Genomic DNA, 15,935 nt, shown 5'->3' on the forward strand with positions numbered 1-15,935 from the left:
GGTAGCAATGATGATAGACTTCATGGAGGAAGAGAGAGAGAGAGAGAAGGAAGGGGGTTGTCTGTGGGTGAGGGTGTGTAAAGGAGAAACAGGCCGAAGAGATCGAGACTAGACAAAGATAAGAAAAGTGATATACAGAGAAAAGAAAGGAAAGGAACAAAGAGCGAAGAAAGGAATATGACCAAGTGTGGAATAAGGAGGTCGGCCCCATGCACGAACGGTCATTATTCCAATTTGGCTAAAATAAAATCATCATTGGGTACTTTGTATACTTTTCTGTTAAATATTTCTTTTTTTTTATTATTCTTCATGTACTTTTATACACCCATCTGTTGTTTCCTCTTTTGTTTTTCTCTTTTTTATATATTTCTTTATTTCTTTTCTTCTGGCCGCTGTTCGTGTGGTAATTCTCATGAGAAAACCATCTCGTATTCCCCAAGTTAACCAACCTCAAGGGTCTCAAGCCGCAAGAACCTTCTTCCACATTGAGGACCATCAACATTAACACATCTTAGCTGGTAGGTTTTTCAGAATAGGGGCCGCAGGAAGGGCCAAAGGCAATAATGGCAAAGCGAGACACTTGGCTGAGTGCGCGGAAGGACAGATTTACCTACTCTTTCAAAATTAACTGGCGCCTTTGGAATTATAATAGTGTACCTCCCCCGCTCCATGAGAGACATGGTAGAGATATAAGTACTATAGTTCAATCGTGTGTTTTCCCAGGGTCCATCTTGGTAAAGTTCAAGTATCAGACGTCGTCTACGGTTTCTTACTTCGCCATCTTTCGTTTTCTCACCACATTATACTGGATCTTCAATGATCAACCATGTCTACTGAACCAATCCCAGACAAATACTCCGTAGGCATCGACGTTGGTGTTACAAAGACTGGCAAGCCACCCTTCTCCAACCCCAGCCCTCCCTCACCCCACCTCTTTATCTGCTTGGTGGGAATGTTGATTGTATCTGGGCCGGGCAGCCACTAACATTGAAAGGATTTTCGCCATAGTGATAACCTACGCCGGCCCCAACATCCCCATCCGTGTTTGGACGCCTGGAAACGATGATGACTGGTGTATACCGTCTGTTATGGCTTACGATACCAACGGTGGATTTGTTTGGGGTCACCAGGCTGTCGATTGCGATGACGCATTAGCCTGGACGAAACTTCTTGTTGACGGATCGCCGGCTTTGCATATACGCGGATCCAAGCTAGAAGGCATCGTGACTGGGAGAATAGGTACAACAGGTGAAAGATCAGTGGAGACAGTCATCGGGGACTTTTTGGGTGCACTTCGATTGCAAATTCTTGCGACGCTCCGGACACACACGGTGAATCCTCAGGTAACCTGGTGCCTGGCCATGCCAGGCTGCTGGCCTCTTGTTGGATCGCAGGTATTCCGAGATGCCGTTACGCACGCCCGCCTCGAGTTGCCAGGCCACCAGGTACTATACACTTCTGAGTCTTGGGCTGCGGCCCGATGGGTTGAATTCAGTCTCAGGGCCAGTCAAGGCATCCAGGTGAGCAACAATCCTCCAACATCTCCCTCTCACATTCCAGGATGATGTGCAAGACGAAATGACTAGCTGGGATTCATCCTGGGGATGTGCTCCTAGTTTGTGATTGTGGCGGAGCCACAACGGTAAGGGTGCTTAATCAGGGTCATGGATGGGCCAGTCAGGCTAACATGGAGCGTTCTAGGATCTAGACATTATCGAGGTGGACGGATTGCCGCCCCACAACATGAAGGCCCCGCACGTGCCAAGAAGTATGTATTGACAGCATTTGGTTTACGGTTGGTCTGGCCGGTGTGATTGATAGCTAATCCGGCCCAGGTATCCGTTGTGGGGGTGTGGATGTAGATTCAGGTCTGGTCCAGCAACTTCGCAATAGGTTCCACAGCACCCAGGTTTTCCGGCGTGGTCAGCCTGCAGCTATCGCACGCCGTGCTGTTAATGAAGCCAAGCAGTAGTTTACTGGCGAGGAGGGGAGCCACGTTGAGGTTCAGATCTTGAGGGGGCATGCTCTTGTCCCCCATCGATTTGATTTCGCGGATCTCGTCGCCGCCTTTCGTCTGCTGGTAACCAAGGTTTATGATTTGATCTCGCAGATGATCGCAGGATACCGAGGTAAAGTAACCAAGGTCGTCGTGGTAGCAGGAATGAGTAAATCCCAGTACTTCCGCGTGTACATGCGAAACTGCCTCGACGATCTTCCCGCGGACAGCCGGCCAGGGTTGTTGGGTCCCATAACCCAGGCGTAAGTCAAACCGAATTCCGATCACCCTGGTTTAATGCCTCTCGCTATGTTCCAGGCAGGGATACAGATCCTGACTTTTTTTTGGTAGTATTAGTGCCGTCGCGCGCCGGGCGGTATTGCAGGCGATCGATCAGCCACGACGCGTTGAGAGCTTGAAAGGCTATGAGCTTTGGCTTCCCTTCATCGAACCAGGGCACAATGGGTTTACAAACGGCTGTCACACATTTGTTACCATCAGACAGGTGAGACATCTCGGCTATCTCAGGAGACATGGCAGAGTGTGAGAGAGGGATTGGCTAACACCATTGACCCTATAAGGGGTGCAGGAATGTTCCGCGGCAAGGAGAGTTCCCGGCGGTAGTACGCTTCCGGCCCAATGAGATGGGGCGTAACATCAACCTGTTCAGCTTAGGACCGCCAGATGGAAGTCCACGTCAGTATCTCTCTATTCCTCTTTCGCGTATCTTCCAGCCTTCCCTTCGTCGGGCTGGATCTCCCTTGGCGACTAACATGTTATCTTAGCCGTCCTCGTGAATTACACCCCAGCTACCGCACCCACCCAAATGCAGCACAGCTTGGAGACGCTCTGGCGGGGGCAGGTGGCTTACCGTGAGTACCCAGTAAAAGTTTCATGGGTCATTAACTATGGTGCACAACTGGAAATCCAATGGGAAGTGTGGACCACACATGGGCGCCAGCCCGATTCTCATCTTGTTGAGAGAATAGCCCAGCTGGTACACCCCGCGAAAAAAAGAGTTGCACCTGGTATGATTCGTGGGACAGCCAGATAATCCTCTTCTCCTTTTGCGGTCATCGCATCTCCCTTTCTTACGGGCTTCTTCTCTTTCTTCGCTTTCTCGCTTCAGGTGGCCTCTAGCTGGTTGCTTTCTAGAATGTTCGGCGTGTCAACAGGTAACGGATGTGTCATTATGGGTCTTTCTTTTTGGTCTCTCGGCATGGCATATAGATTAGAATGTTTTTAGGTTGATGCTTCGATGGATTAATTTTTTGTTATATTTGTCGTGTTCTGTCAGGGTATTGCATTTATTTCCACGCCAGTCATGCTTCCGGGTAAATAGGTAAGCATTAATTGTTCGCGTCGGATGCGAGATGATGAGGTGCCGGGAATGATAGGTATGAAGCTAGCTTGCTACAAAAGAGAAGCTTTATACATAGAGACAGCGGAAGTATAATGAACCGCGAGGGAATATAATAGGCTAGATAATGGAATAGATAATAGTAGGATAGATCGAGGTTAACTGCATAGAAACATACGAAGCAGTACTACTAGAGTTAGTAATTCTTGGCCGAGGATCATCCGCATTTCTGCCTGAGGCATATAGAAAGTCATGTGCCCGTCGGGCCGAATAAAAGTGCCGATCACGTGGAGCTCTGAGTCGTGACTCCTCATTCAGGCATCAAAGGAATCGTCCTCACGTGCCTGACTTCAATTCCGGCCACTCATCCATGCATCCCCTCATAGTAACTATATACTTCACTGGATAAACTAAGGGAGAGGAGCATGGAAGTTTGCAGCAGAATCTGTGCGCAAAGATGAACGAAAGCACCTGCTTACCTACTGGCGTAAATCCGTGTTCCGGTGGAAGGCAGCTAATTCCGCGTCTTGCTAAGAGCTGATTAATTCCCTGAGTGTTTAGTGAGGGTCTCTCTCTCCGGCTTACAAATCCTGATTGGTCCAGCGTGGTAATCACGCCACAGTAATGCAGATTGATAATAATGAAAAATAATGAGGAAGGTGAAAGTGTTCAATAGAATGGAAAAATGTCCCCCACCAGACTGGCGGGGTAAAATCAAATACCGCATATCTATATAAGCCGTAGTCCCGCCCCGACATCAAGTTTGACATTCTATCAATATCAATCAAATTCAACTTCATCGATAAACCAACAATTTTACTATAATACTTCCACAATGGGTTCCACTCAGCCGCAATTCAAAAACCCTGCCACCACCTCCCTCCTGGAGCTGGTCAAGGCCCGCCGCACCTACTACGGCCTCAAGGCCGAGAGCCCCATCTCCGACGATGCCATCGAGAGCATCGTCGCTGATGCCGTCCTGCACGTGCCCAGCTCCTTCAACACTCAGACCTCCCGCGTCGTCCTGCTGCTGAAGGAGGAGCACCAGAAGGTCTGGGACATCGCCATCGCTGCCATGGAGGGTCTGGTTGCCGCTGGCCACCTCCCCAAGGAGAACTTTGAGAACCAGACCAAGCCCAAGCTGGAAGCCTTCCGCGCGGGCTACGGAACGGTCTGTTTGCCCTTATAATCTGGCTTGACCAACATATCCCGCTAAACCAACAATAGGTCCTTTTCTTCGTCGATTATGACTCCCTCGCCGGTATCAAGGAGAAGTTCGCCATCTACGCCGACAAGTTTGACCCCTTTGCCCTGGAGTCCAATGCCATGTCCCAGTACCTTGGTAAGTCATCGACCCTCTTTCACAATTATCATCGGTCCATGACGGGCTTTACCATGTGTCATCAACAGTCGCTGACTCCCTTCCCAGTCTGGACCGCTCTGGAGTCCGAGGGCTTCGGTGCCAACCTGCAGCACTACAGCCCGCTCGTTGACGAGCAGATCCAGAAGCAGTGGAACCTGCCGGCCTCTTGGAAGCTCGATGCTCAGCTGGTCTTTGGCGTCCCTACCTCGGAGCCTGGCGAGAAGGCTTTCGCGCCCCTGGAGGACCGCTTCAAGGTCTTTGGCAAATAGATGCATTACGATTGATGCAATTCTGGACTTAGCGTGATAGATTAGACTTGCGGAGTCTTGCATTGGAGGCATTTCCGTTGCTCGAATAGAACTTTCCTAGTTTTTTTGCAATATTCTCGTATATATGCGTAGGCGTGCTGGAACTGGTAGGGGTGATCGGCACTGCTCTAGCTGTCGTGAGCTAAGTGCCATCAAGTCTGAAAACAGACTAGTTAGAGCACGGCACAGAGTTTGGGTGCCTGAGAGTGTCCCTGCTACGGAATCATCGTTGCCTTGTGGCACCCCGCATCTGCCCACAGAAGGGATTGGACACAGTTCAACCCATGGGCAAGAAATGCAAGACCATTGGCAAGGATGAAACATACACGCAACGAGTCTGGGTCTTGGAAAATGCTTATCTTCGTGGCCTCTGTTCCTGTTGCGCCGACAGCTATAATTAGCCCTCTCCACTGTTGTCCCGCCGAACAAGCTCATCGCGCACCCGCTCGTACTCGCTCACGAATTACCCGATTCGGTAATACCACCATGGATCTCCTCCAGGGTCATCTTACATATAAGACCATCAATCCAGAGATTGAGAATTTCAGACTCTCACACATCCAACCGTTCTTAGAAGCCAGAATCGTATTTTACTTCAGTCCGTGAACTCTCATCATGGACTTTCAATTCCACCCCGGTGTCAATGGCTCCGACCCTTATGTCGACTTCTATCCTTACACACCCTCTGCGACAGCCGGGTACGCCTTCATGGCCATTTTCGGCATTACGACCCTTGTTCACTTCGTCATGATGTTTCCTTACCGCGCCGCATACTTTATCCCGCTTGTGATCGGGGGAATATGTGCGTCGAGCCCTTCTTTACCCTGTCCATTGCCCCAAGCCCTACCACGACATCCATCCACTCATTCATCCATCCATCTAACAGAATCTCCCATCAGGTGAAACCTTTGGCTACTATGGCCGTGCCTGGTCCCACCAAGGCCGGACCCTCATCGGCCCCTGGGCCCTGCAAGAGATGCTCATCCTCTGCGCGCCGCCCTTCATCGCCGCCACCATCTACATGATCCTCGGACGCATGATCGTCGCCTTCGCCGCCGAGCACCACTCCGTCATCCGGCCCAAATGGCTCACCAAGATCTTCGTCCTCAACGACGTCATCTGCTTCCTGACGCAGATCGCCGGTGCCGGGGTGCAAGTCACCGGTGACGAGCACCTCATGAAAACGGGTATCAAAGCCGTCCTGGCAGGATTGATTTTCTCTCTGGTGATCTTCCTATTGTTTGTGTGGGTGGCCGTTGTATTTCACCTGCGGTTGAGTCGCGAGCCAACGTGGGTGGTCAATGAGAATCCGTGGTTGATGGACGGATGGAAGCGGTATATGTGGGCGTTGTATGTGGCGTGTGGGACTTTGATGGTGAGAAACTTTGTCCGGACGGTGCAGTTTGGGGCCAATGAGACATCGCCCTTGAATACCGAGGAGGTCTATATCTATGTGTTTGATGCCGCGTTGATGTTTGCTTCTATGGCCGTGTTGGCGGTTTATCATCCGGGGACGTTGATTAAGAAGGCGAGGAGGACCAAGGAGGCGGCGGAGTATTGTCAGCCCATGACAGATATTGGGCATGAGGAGAGGGGGGCTTAAGATTTTCTGTGTACTCTGATTAGTTCTAGTTTTGTTTCGTCATTGGGTTATTTTGGTGCATATGGTTTGGGAAGGGTTCAAGATGTTTTTCTTTAATGTGGTTCGTTATTCCGGTCATTCATATGTAGATAAGAATATACAGTCTGTTATTATATAACTATCACAGTAGAGAAGTAGTAGGTGTAGATGCTCCCCCTTCAATCACCTGGATCGGCCACGCAAGCCAGTGCTGGTCTTCCTCTCCCAAGGACGTGCGCACACCATGTAGCACATGCGCATCCCATCCCTGCATCAGCCACGATGACCGCATATACACCAGTAAGATACTCCAATGCCCAAAGGCAATCAATGCGTATCGGTCCTTCTGCTCCAACAGGGAGATCATCTCGGCCCGTAAACGGTACACCCACCCTATCACCAGATGCATCAGACAGATGCCATCCTTCCCAGCGCTGCGCAGCTTATATATTTCCTCGAACGCCGAGCGCAGGTCATTTAAGGTAGCTTCAAACATAGCTCGGGACATTTCATCGGTAACATGAGACAGGATAAAAGCCTGGACTTGTCGAACCTGTTGCAGATGCTCGTCCAGTTCTCCCTGCAACTCGGCACTCACGCCACCGATACTATTGTCCGGTATCGGCTCTAGAACTCCGGTGAAGACACGATCATGATTTTGCGAGATAATAGAATGGACACCATGCAAGAGAACGAGCCACTCGGACTGGCCGGTGTCACTGAACACCAGATACTCGCCATGACGGGGTCCACGACCGAAATACACCAGGCAAATCAATGCCGCAGACATGTAGATCAGCTGACAGTTTTCCGTATTGAGCAGACACAGAACAGCAGATACCGATCGGACGCCAAAGGTGAAGTGATCGTCCGCTTGAGCGATGAACTGCGTGCGCGAGGCGGGATCCCCATGCGCCAGATGCAGCGCCGACAGCGCCAGGATTAGATGCATGATGGAGGGGAACGAGATACCCCATTGCGGAACATGATGTGACCAGACGCGTTTGTGGTCCATTTTCTCGTCTGTCAAGGTTTTGTAGGTCGAGGTCACAAAATGGTGGTAGAGCTTCAGATCGGCGAAGGAGATGCCGCCGGAAAGGCCACTGCCGGCGAGATCACATTGCACTCCGGTGGATGTGGATGCAGCTGAGCTTCTTACAGCTTCTGTATGAGTGCTTGGAGGTGATGTCCGTGAACCGGGTTGATATTTGGATGGTCGAAACCGGAATCGGCGGGTTGGATCTGGGGAGGTCGACGAGGCCGGGGAAGCAAAATCACATTCGATCGAATGTCGCACACATTTGGTGCATTGTGGCTTTTTCTCATCACACTGGGGAGAGTCAGTATGACCGGAGAGGGGTGTATAGGAGGCAGATTTGGGGATAAAGCAAGCCAAAGCACGAAAAATAGACAACATCGTGGTGGAAAATGCTCTATAGTCCATATAGTACTAGTAGAAGGGAAGTAGTATATATAGTACTGCAGAGGGTTGAAAACGTTCATCCGATTTCCACCGGGCAGATGCAGTTTGAGGGCCTACCTTGACACGCCGTTTCTTACAATTCTGACATCCTGCGCGGGACTTATTGTGTGACCTCCGCGAGCGAATCTGCATGGGCAGCTGATCGTTCATGGTTGGCGTGGAGGATGGAGATCATCGTATTCGTTCTGAAGTTGCCCCCTTGGGGGATTGAGACCTGAGGCACGGTCACGTGAAGTCAGCAGAATTTTTCGCCAGCTCAAACCTTCTTTCAGGACATTCCAAGACGGAAACAACGGCGTCAGTTTCTTGGTTCAGAAGTCCCCGCCGGGGAAGCCTTGCCTGGCGTCTTGGTCGGCCACAAGATGCAGCCCGATGGAGGGTCATATAACCTGATCTTGCTGCGTCCCTGTCCCTTAATTAGGGTTTTGGCATCGATCGGTGCCTAAAATAGAGGCCGACGGACCATGAACAAGAATGACGGATGCCTACACTCTGCCCTGAACCAGTAGGATCACAGTTTCAACAGTTTCATCGACTTCCCCCTGACCGGAATCCCCTCACGCGTCTCCGAAGAATGCCGATCTCTTCCCTAACCCGAGTATCTTATCTGGCACAGGCACCGTTAGCCCACCGACCAATAAGAGTGTATCTGGGGCTTATGGCGCCCGCACCCCTCACGCAGGTAGATAACCAGGGCACTTAACGGAATAGTCTTTACTTAGTAGTATCTACTAGTATACTAGCACAATCTATCGGCGACCGGCTATGCTGGATATAAACTCTTGACTACCCCTCCTCTCTTCAACACTTCAAAGAAGCCACGTTGTTATCCTTTGCTTCCAAGCCCCGTCATTTTCTCAATGTTAAACCAGTGAATCTATCGCAACATGGGAAACCACATCTCCTACCAAACATCCGAGTGTCAGATTCAGTTGCCGGGAACGACTGGCTCTGTCAAAGGTTTGCAGAATGGCACCCAATCGAGACGCTTCGCCGGCATTCCATACGCACAACCCCCCGTCGGTGACTTGAGATGGCGTAAACCTCAACCCTACCCTTTGCAACAGCTCCCCGCAGGCCAGCCCGGGGATACTTACGATGCGACGCGATTTGGGCCCGTCTGCCCGCAGCCTAATTACTCCAAGGCCGTCAGCTCCCATGGTGGGCCTAAACATACCTACCATGAGGATTGTCTGCGCCTCAATATCTGGACACCCGTTCCTGATCCCCAAGTGCGCAATCCCAAGTGGCCTGTCATCATCTGGTTTCATGGGGGCTGGTTCCAGATTGGCGACCCCAGCCAAGAGCCGGGAATGGACCCCACCGAACTCATCTCCACTGCAAAGTTGAATGCCATCTTCATTGCAGTGGGCTACCGATTGAATGTCTTTGGATTCTTGGCGGGCGAGGCGCTGCGGGAGGAGTCGGCTGGCCAAGAAGTCGGCAACTATGGCCTTTGGGACCAGCGACTCGCCCTGGAATGGGTGTACCAGAATATTGCTGCATTTGGGGGAGACCCAGAGAACATCACAATCTCGGGTCGCAGTGCTGGCGCTTACGCGGTTCAAGCTCAGGTTCTCTATGACTTCCAGGGTGAGATGGAGGACGCCATGCGTAACAAATTCCGCAGACTGTACATGCATTCCAACGCGATTCCATCCCAGCCCAAGACCGTACAGGATTGCCAGCCACAGTTCGATGAATTGTGTCAGCACTTTGACGTTCCAGCAGACTTGACAGGGGCAGAGAAGTTGGAGAAGCTGCGAGCCATAAGTGCACCGGACCTATGTGATGCGATCATGAAACTCAAACACCACACTTTCCGACCGGTCACCGATGGTGTCTTCATCCAGCCAGGCGTCTTTGACTACTATCGCAATGGATCTTTCGCCGCCGAGTTCAAGAAACGCGGCCTGCGGTTGTTCATTGGGGAAGTCCGGGACGAAAACACACTGTATGCCGTGACGAATGGTCCGGAGGCCAATGTGGAGTCTATGAAACTGCAAGTATCGAACTACTATTCTCCTGCCACAACGGACCGTCTACTACGGCATTACGCCCTACCAGATTCCACAGACAAGCAGGAATGGCAATCTGTCTTCGGACAGATTATCGCCGACGGGCAAGTTCGAGCGCCCTACCGGTTTTTGGTGAACAATCTCCTAGAGCACGGGGTGGATCTTAAGGATGTCTGGCGATATCTGATCGCTTACCGAATGTCGTTCATCACTGAAAAGGTGGCGCCAGCATCCTTCGGGGTGAGTCACAGCATGGACAGACCGATCTGGAAGTAAGCAAACCTGCGTCACCTAGCTAGAGACAGTACTGACAGCATCCAGTTACTCAATCATGCATGGGCCCAGTCCGGCAGAGCGCATTTTGATGGACGACTGGATCCGAGATCTAGTGGCCTTTGTAAATGACCAGCCTGATTACGAGTATGGCACACGGTCGGCAGATGAGTACAAGGTGATGACCCCAGAGGGCACGATTGAGGTTCAAAAGGACGGCCGATGGGATAGTCTTTTGCAGTTGATGGATGTGTTTTCGGGTCGTTCGGAGGCTTGACAGGGCATAACTGGGGGTGGAGAGAGCACGTAGACTTTTTCATGAAACAAAAATCCAAGAAAGCAAGATTCAACATAACCTGGCTTTATCGTTATTGATTAGCTGAAGCGAATTAGTGTCCGCTAATCACGCTCGTAGTCATGTGCCGGCGGTCGCTTGAGCCGTTAGCCTCGCCATCCATCACGCTTTCCCTCCTTCTTGACATCCATCCGGCATTCATGCGACAAAATCAGTTGAGGACAGGATTGTATCTTCAAAATGGGTCGGAGCACCTGGAGGGCTCAAAGCTGTCGGACTTGCCTGCTGCGCAAGGTCAAGGTGAGATATTGTGATCCATCGACCGAAACAATTAGTAGCTGATGCCTTACTTTCCGGGCACGCCAGTGCGACAAGACCCGGCCTGCTTGTATGCGGTGCCAATCCTCAGCTCGCAATTGTGGGGGCTATTCTGACTTGTAAGTTGTTACTACAGCCCTAGTATAGATGGAGTAATTCGTTGATTGAATAGAAGTCACACACGTCCCATGAACACCGCCATCGCTGGACGGAACGGTCGATCCTTGATGGTGTACCAGCACCAAGTACAATTGGTCTCGATCTTTCTGCGCGACTACTTACCCCCGGAGGCTCCAGATTCGACAAAGAACCAGTCGCCTGTCCACTGGGTAGAATTGTTTTCTTCCTTCGTTCAGTCCGAGTCGCCAGTCGTCAGGACAGCCCTCGCTGCATTGACACTTGTACATATGGCCTCCTTGCAACAGGACGACGCGCTGGCACATTACAGCAGACACCATTACGTGCAAGCAATGCAGCAAATATGTGCACTAACAGAAGTAGACTACTGCTCTGATCTCGTCCGCACTGCCATGATCCTTGCACTCTACGAGGTCTGCGCACAACCGTCAGGGCAAGACCATGCATGGAGTGTCCACGTTCAGGCAGCCTGCAAGCTAGCTAGTGAATCCAACACCGCGACGGAGATGTTAACGGCGCATGATTTGCGTCGGCTACGTACTATTGAGGTGGGTTCATTTTCATCCATGATCTGGCACGTCTAATTGACCCCCTTTAGTATCTTCATATATGTACCAATATCAATCATGGGCCTTCCTTAACCTTGTCCTCGCACGCAGAGCCGTCAGCTAATAGGTTTGACATACTCCTTGATATACTGTACGAGTTAGGTCAATTACACAGATATTCCCAACATGAGCTTCTTCGCAACAAGATTACATGGGACTCTGCAACATACTTGATACGAGTGTCTGTCAGTCTCGAGCGAAAGCTCCTGCACTGGAATCACGAATGGCAGTCAGAAAGCCGCTATCCTTTGTTCATGATCGTGCCACCCACAGCGGGACCCACGGCCACACCGTCTGGCAAGCCGGAAGAGAAGATATCTATACCGAAAGCTGATGATGTGCCGCTGTTATTGTTCTACTGGCTGGGAATGACAATGGTTTATGCTACGATAGCCAAGGTATTGCGAGGAACTCAAGAATTTCAGCATGTACCCGCGACGATATTAGAGCGACGTCTGGCGAAGGCTACCGGTCTCTGCCATCGCTTTGTTGACCGCATATCCCAGTGCCAGGTGGGATGCGCAGACAAGGGGCTGGGGACTATTATACTGGCAGCGGCGGTAGGCCAAGCAGCGCAGAAACTACAGTCTCGGCTGTAGCAGCAAGCTTATTGCACGTTCAATGCTAAGGAAGATAACTAAATTACCCATCCACATTCTGTCATTCAGCCATCTCATAACCAAATACCATGAACCAACAAATGTGATTTAGTCAGCATACGGTGATTATGGCGTCGGAAAGATTCAGTATTCGAACTTCTGGCCGACGATTTCCTCGCTTAGCTTCCACAGCCTTTCTGCATTTTTCGGATCCAGAGCATATTCCACCGCCTCGTCATTGTTTACTTGATTATTGACCATATACGAGCCGTTTTTGTCTGCAATTCGTTACCATCTACCCGCCCATATTGGTGAAGCGTGCTTACCAGAGATGCTAGGATCATATGCCGCTACAATCAAGGTGGCAGCTCCCTGGCTGGCCGTTCTCCAGTTCAGCTTAGGGTCATCATTGATACTTCCATTTTCATGTTTCCACCCTTGGGCCATCGAGTTAGCATCCTTCACACTACCGGACAATGGCTGTCACATCAGAAGTTCTACATACCAGCCTTGACCCATTCTTCTGGCTTCAAATGTCTTCCGATGCCAGTCTCTCGTCGGCCAGGATAAAGACTGAATGACTCCACTCCTTTGTCCCCAGCCTTCTCCGCCAGTGATACCGAGAAGAGCATGTTAGCCGTCTTACTCTGGCCGTATGCCTGCCACTTGTCGTAGCATTTTCCGTTCTACCACGGCGTCAATTAAAGCTCTTTTGCTCGCGCGCAACTGTACGAAATAATAAATCACGGGACTGCACCAACCTCGAAATTCACATCCTCGAACCTCACAGGTCCCCGCTTATGGCCGGCACTACTGACATTCACGACCCGAACCTTGGACTCTCTGCTCACCATCTTCTCCAAGAGCAGGTTCGTGAATAGAAAGTGGCCGATGTGATTTATTCCAAACTGCAGTTCCACTCCCTCTGGCGTGGTCGAGTACGGTGCCGCCATGATGCCTGCGTTGTTGATAAGATGGTCAATGCGCTCCGGATAGTTATTCACCTCCGCAGCTGCCCTGCGAACGCTTTCTTGCGAGCTCAAATCTAGAATGAGCAGTCGGGTGTTTGCATCCGGTGTCTCGGCTTTGATGGCATTTTCGGTGGCCTGAAGAGTCTCCAGGTTGCGACCGGCCAGGACCAGGAGAGCTGGCGCGTGGCGGGAGAGCTGAAGAGCCGCCTCGCCGCCAACACTGCCAAGTGTGACGCCGGTAATGAGGACTGAGAGGTCAGATCCTTCTTATGATTCGAAACGCTGAGGAGGAATGGTTGGACGTACCTTTGCTCCCTCTGATGTGGTCCGCCAGGACTTGGCAGACTTCTTCACTAGCGGACTGTGCGGAAAAGGATGGCATGTTGACAACGATTCTGATGCTTTCTAGACTGGAAAGATGGAAATCGCAATGCCATGCTGTGGTCCTTAAGTAGCTGTTCGACAGCCTGCAGCACGGAGTTAGCCATAGTCCCGATGCTGTGATACTGTAATCCTTATCGGGCTGGGGCAGCGCCACTAAGACGCTAATCCACAGCGGCCAATGATAATGGGTTTATCACCGAGACCCCTTGTTGGACGCCATGGCGCTAACGGAGGGGATGCCGAAAGTCAAAACCCAGACTCAACACGAAAGCATACTATTGATGGTGCTTCTGGAAACAGCTTCTCCCTTGGCCCGGGTAGATTCCTAGAGCAAAGCCGGATGAACACTGCTACACACATTTGATTCCATATCCCAGAAGCTGTCATATTAAATGACCAATGCTTGACCCACCCACGTACGACATACTATAGCAGACCGTTCAACTTGAACATGAACTAATCAGACTCAAAACAAGCAAACAATATCGACAGAAAAGAAACTCCCACAATATTAGACAGTCTGTATATACAAAGCAGAGAAGTCCCAAATATATAACCCCAAACATTATCCTAATCCACCACGGTCGTCCGGGTAGTATCCCAAAACTCATCCGCTAAATGCGCCATAGGCCGCTCACTCATCCTGACAAAATACTCCGAGACTCTCGGTCTCCGTTCATCATCCAGAAACCACGGCCAGCGATCGGCATGCGCAATCACCATCCCAAAGAGGTACACATCCGCAGCACAAAACTTGCCCAGAAGATACTCCAGCCCCTCCAGATTCTCCTCCACCTGCTCCAATGTCATCTCAATCCTCTCCTGCAGGGCCCGTCTCCGTCCCGGCACAGGCGCATACCCAGTGACTTCTTCACCGGTCCGGTTTCCCAAGTAATGATTATTCCACTCATACAGCGGCTCGACCACATCCCGCCGCAGACAATGAATGCACGAGCGGATCAACGCCCGCTCCTGCTCCGTATCCCCGTACAGATAGCGATCCGTCGGCGACACGCTATCGATGTACTCGGTGATGGCTTCGAAGCCGACGACTTTGCGCACCGGTCTACGGGTCGGATTGTCTAGGAACAGCATGGGGAGTTCACCCGCATGCTCCTGTTCCCAGATGAAGGAGGGCAGGATCTGGTCTTTGAGTTGGACGTCGATGAAGCCGGCGCGTATGCGGACACCGCCGCGTTCGTGGATGAAGTAGCGGATTGCTAGGCCGGCGGCGGTGTCGCCGTCGAGGATGTAGAGTTTGGGGTAGTTGCTTTGGAGGATGGGTGGTGCTGGTGGGGAGTGTGAGGGTTGGTGTGGGGGTGGGGAGAGGGGACGTGGGGTGATGGATTGGGGAGGGCTGGGTGGGGGAGAAGAAGAGGCATCACTCTGGGGGTAGTCGAGGGTTGGGGAGACGCAGAAGGGAACGGTTGGGTGGGTGTATAGGGAAGTTGGGATGTAAGGGTAGGGGGTGGAGTAGGGCATGGAGTGGGAACGTGTTCGAGGCATGATGGTTGTTGATTAGGTGAGGGCGGTGCAGGCAGTGCAGGGATGTTGCATCTACTTCATATCAAGGGTTACACAGAGTTGTCTTATATGTTGAAAAGGATGGATGGAAGTTGCATGCAAGTTATCTGAAAGGGAAATGCCTACGGGGTGAGACATGTCATATGCTACAAGAGTTATGGTTGCTGGGTGTTGGGAAGCATGCTTTTAGCTAGTAGTGTCCAAGCCAGCATGTTTTGGGGGTATGGTTATACATGCTGTCATAGGTAAGTAGATTTTTTGATTTCCTGCTCTGCTTTCCGATGAGTTGCATTTCTTTGTAGGCATTGTCCGGGCACTGTCTTCATACTTAGTGATGATATACAATCACGTGTCTCTCATTGTGGTCATATAGACAGACATTCTGCAGCATGTCTCACCAGTAGAAAGTGTGAGGTTAATATATGGATGCAAACCCGCAGTGTACGGTCATCTCCATACATGAGTAACACAGAACACCCATTGCCTCCTCACTTGATAACACAACCTTAATCGTAGCAGCTAATGTCAGATAACAAACATGGTAGTACTTCATCCAACATAAACATAGTGACAGAAATACGGATAATCCCGACTTCAACTCGCTATCGGTAGACGTAATTTAGTATGAAAAAAAAAAAAAAAAAAAAAAAAAAAAAAAAAAAAAAAAAAAAAAAAA

General features: G+C 50.8%; 7 protein-coding genes across 7 annotated transcripts; 4 read left to right on the forward strand and 3 right to left on the reverse strand.

Annotated features, from left to right (window-relative positions):
- Positions 1-826: 826 nt before the first annotated feature.
- Positions 827-2,872, forward strand: BDQ94DRAFT_166019 (Hsp70 family protein; the record flags this gene model as incomplete). Its single annotated transcript, XM_026770451.1, has 8 exons — positions 827-954; positions 995-1,520; positions 1,702-1,768; positions 1,836-1,909; positions 1,973-2,259; positions 2,348-2,501; positions 2,578-2,696; positions 2,782-2,872. The coding sequence occupies 8 exons, from the start codon at positions 827-829 to the stop codon at positions 2,870-2,872; spliced, it is 1,446 nt and encodes a 481-aa protein (XP_026630780.1).
- Positions 2,873-4,041: 1,169 nt separating this feature from the next.
- On the forward strand, positions 4,042-5,099 carry BDQ94DRAFT_134972 (Nitroreductase-like protein). The gene is made up of 3 exons (XM_026764573.1): positions 4,042-4,527; positions 4,584-4,698; positions 4,786-5,099. Exons 1-3 carry the CDS (start codon positions 4,192-4,194, stop codon positions 4,986-4,988), a joined length of 654 nt encoding a protein of 217 aa, XP_026630781.1. The 5' UTR covers positions 4,042-4,191; the 3' UTR covers positions 4,989-5,099.
- Positions 5,100-5,192: 93 nt separating this feature from the next.
- Positions 5,193-6,630, forward strand: BDQ94DRAFT_181224 (RTA1 domain-containing protein; the record flags this gene model as incomplete). The annotated part of the gene is made up of 2 exons (XM_026773843.1): positions 5,193-5,829; positions 5,927-6,630. The coding sequence occupies exons 1-2, from the start codon at positions 5,643-5,645 to the stop codon at positions 6,628-6,630; spliced, it is 891 nt and encodes a 296-aa protein (XP_026630782.1). The 5' UTR covers positions 5,193-5,642.
- On the reverse strand, positions 6,599-8,803 carry BDQ94DRAFT_134976 (Zn(II)2Cys6 transcription factor). Its single transcript, XM_026764574.1, has 2 exons — positions 8,189-8,803; positions 6,599-7,978 (listed from the first exon to the last, which is right to left on the reverse strand). Exons 1-2 carry the CDS (start codon positions 8,279-8,281, stop codon positions 6,791-6,793), a joined length of 1,281 nt encoding a protein of 426 aa, XP_026630783.1. The 5' UTR covers positions 8,282-8,803; the 3' UTR covers positions 6,599-6,790.
- Positions 8,804-8,892: 89 nt separating this feature from the next.
- Positions 8,893-11,757, forward strand: BDQ94DRAFT_181230 (acetylcholinesterase; the record flags this gene model as incomplete). The annotated part of the gene is made up of 4 exons (XM_026773844.1): positions 8,893-10,421; positions 10,471-10,685; positions 10,868-11,027; positions 11,208-11,757. Exons 1-4 carry the CDS (start codon positions 9,019-9,021, stop codon positions 11,755-11,757), a joined length of 2,328 nt encoding a protein of 775 aa, XP_026630784.1. The 5' UTR covers positions 8,893-9,018.
- Positions 11,758-12,524: 767 nt separating this feature from the next.
- BDQ94DRAFT_181232 (uncharacterized protein) lies at positions 12,525-13,733 on the reverse strand (the record flags this gene model as incomplete). Its single annotated transcript, XM_026773845.1, has 5 exons — positions 12,525-12,658; positions 12,707-12,817; positions 12,886-13,066; positions 13,142-13,599; positions 13,658-13,733. 5 exons carry the CDS (start codon positions 13,731-13,733, stop codon positions 12,525-12,527), a joined length of 960 nt encoding a protein of 319 aa, XP_026630785.1.
- Positions 13,734-14,305: 572 nt separating this feature from the next.
- Positions 14,306-15,241, reverse strand: BDQ94DRAFT_166026 (glutathione S-transferase family protein; the record flags this gene model as incomplete). Its single annotated transcript, XM_026770452.1, has 1 exon — positions 14,306-15,241. The coding sequence occupies one exon, from the start codon at positions 15,239-15,241 to the stop codon at positions 14,306-14,308; it is 936 nt and encodes a 311-aa protein (XP_026630786.1).
- Between the last annotated feature and the right edge of the window lie 694 nt (positions 15,242-15,935).

The sequence above is a fragment of the Aspergillus welwitschiae genome (assembly GCF_003344945.1).
Source record: "Aspergillus welwitschiae strain CBS 139.54b unplaced genomic scaffold BDQ94scaffold_3, whole genome shotgun sequence".
Lineage (NCBI taxonomy): Eukaryota > Fungi > Ascomycota > Eurotiomycetes > Eurotiales > Aspergillaceae > Aspergillus > Aspergillus welwitschiae.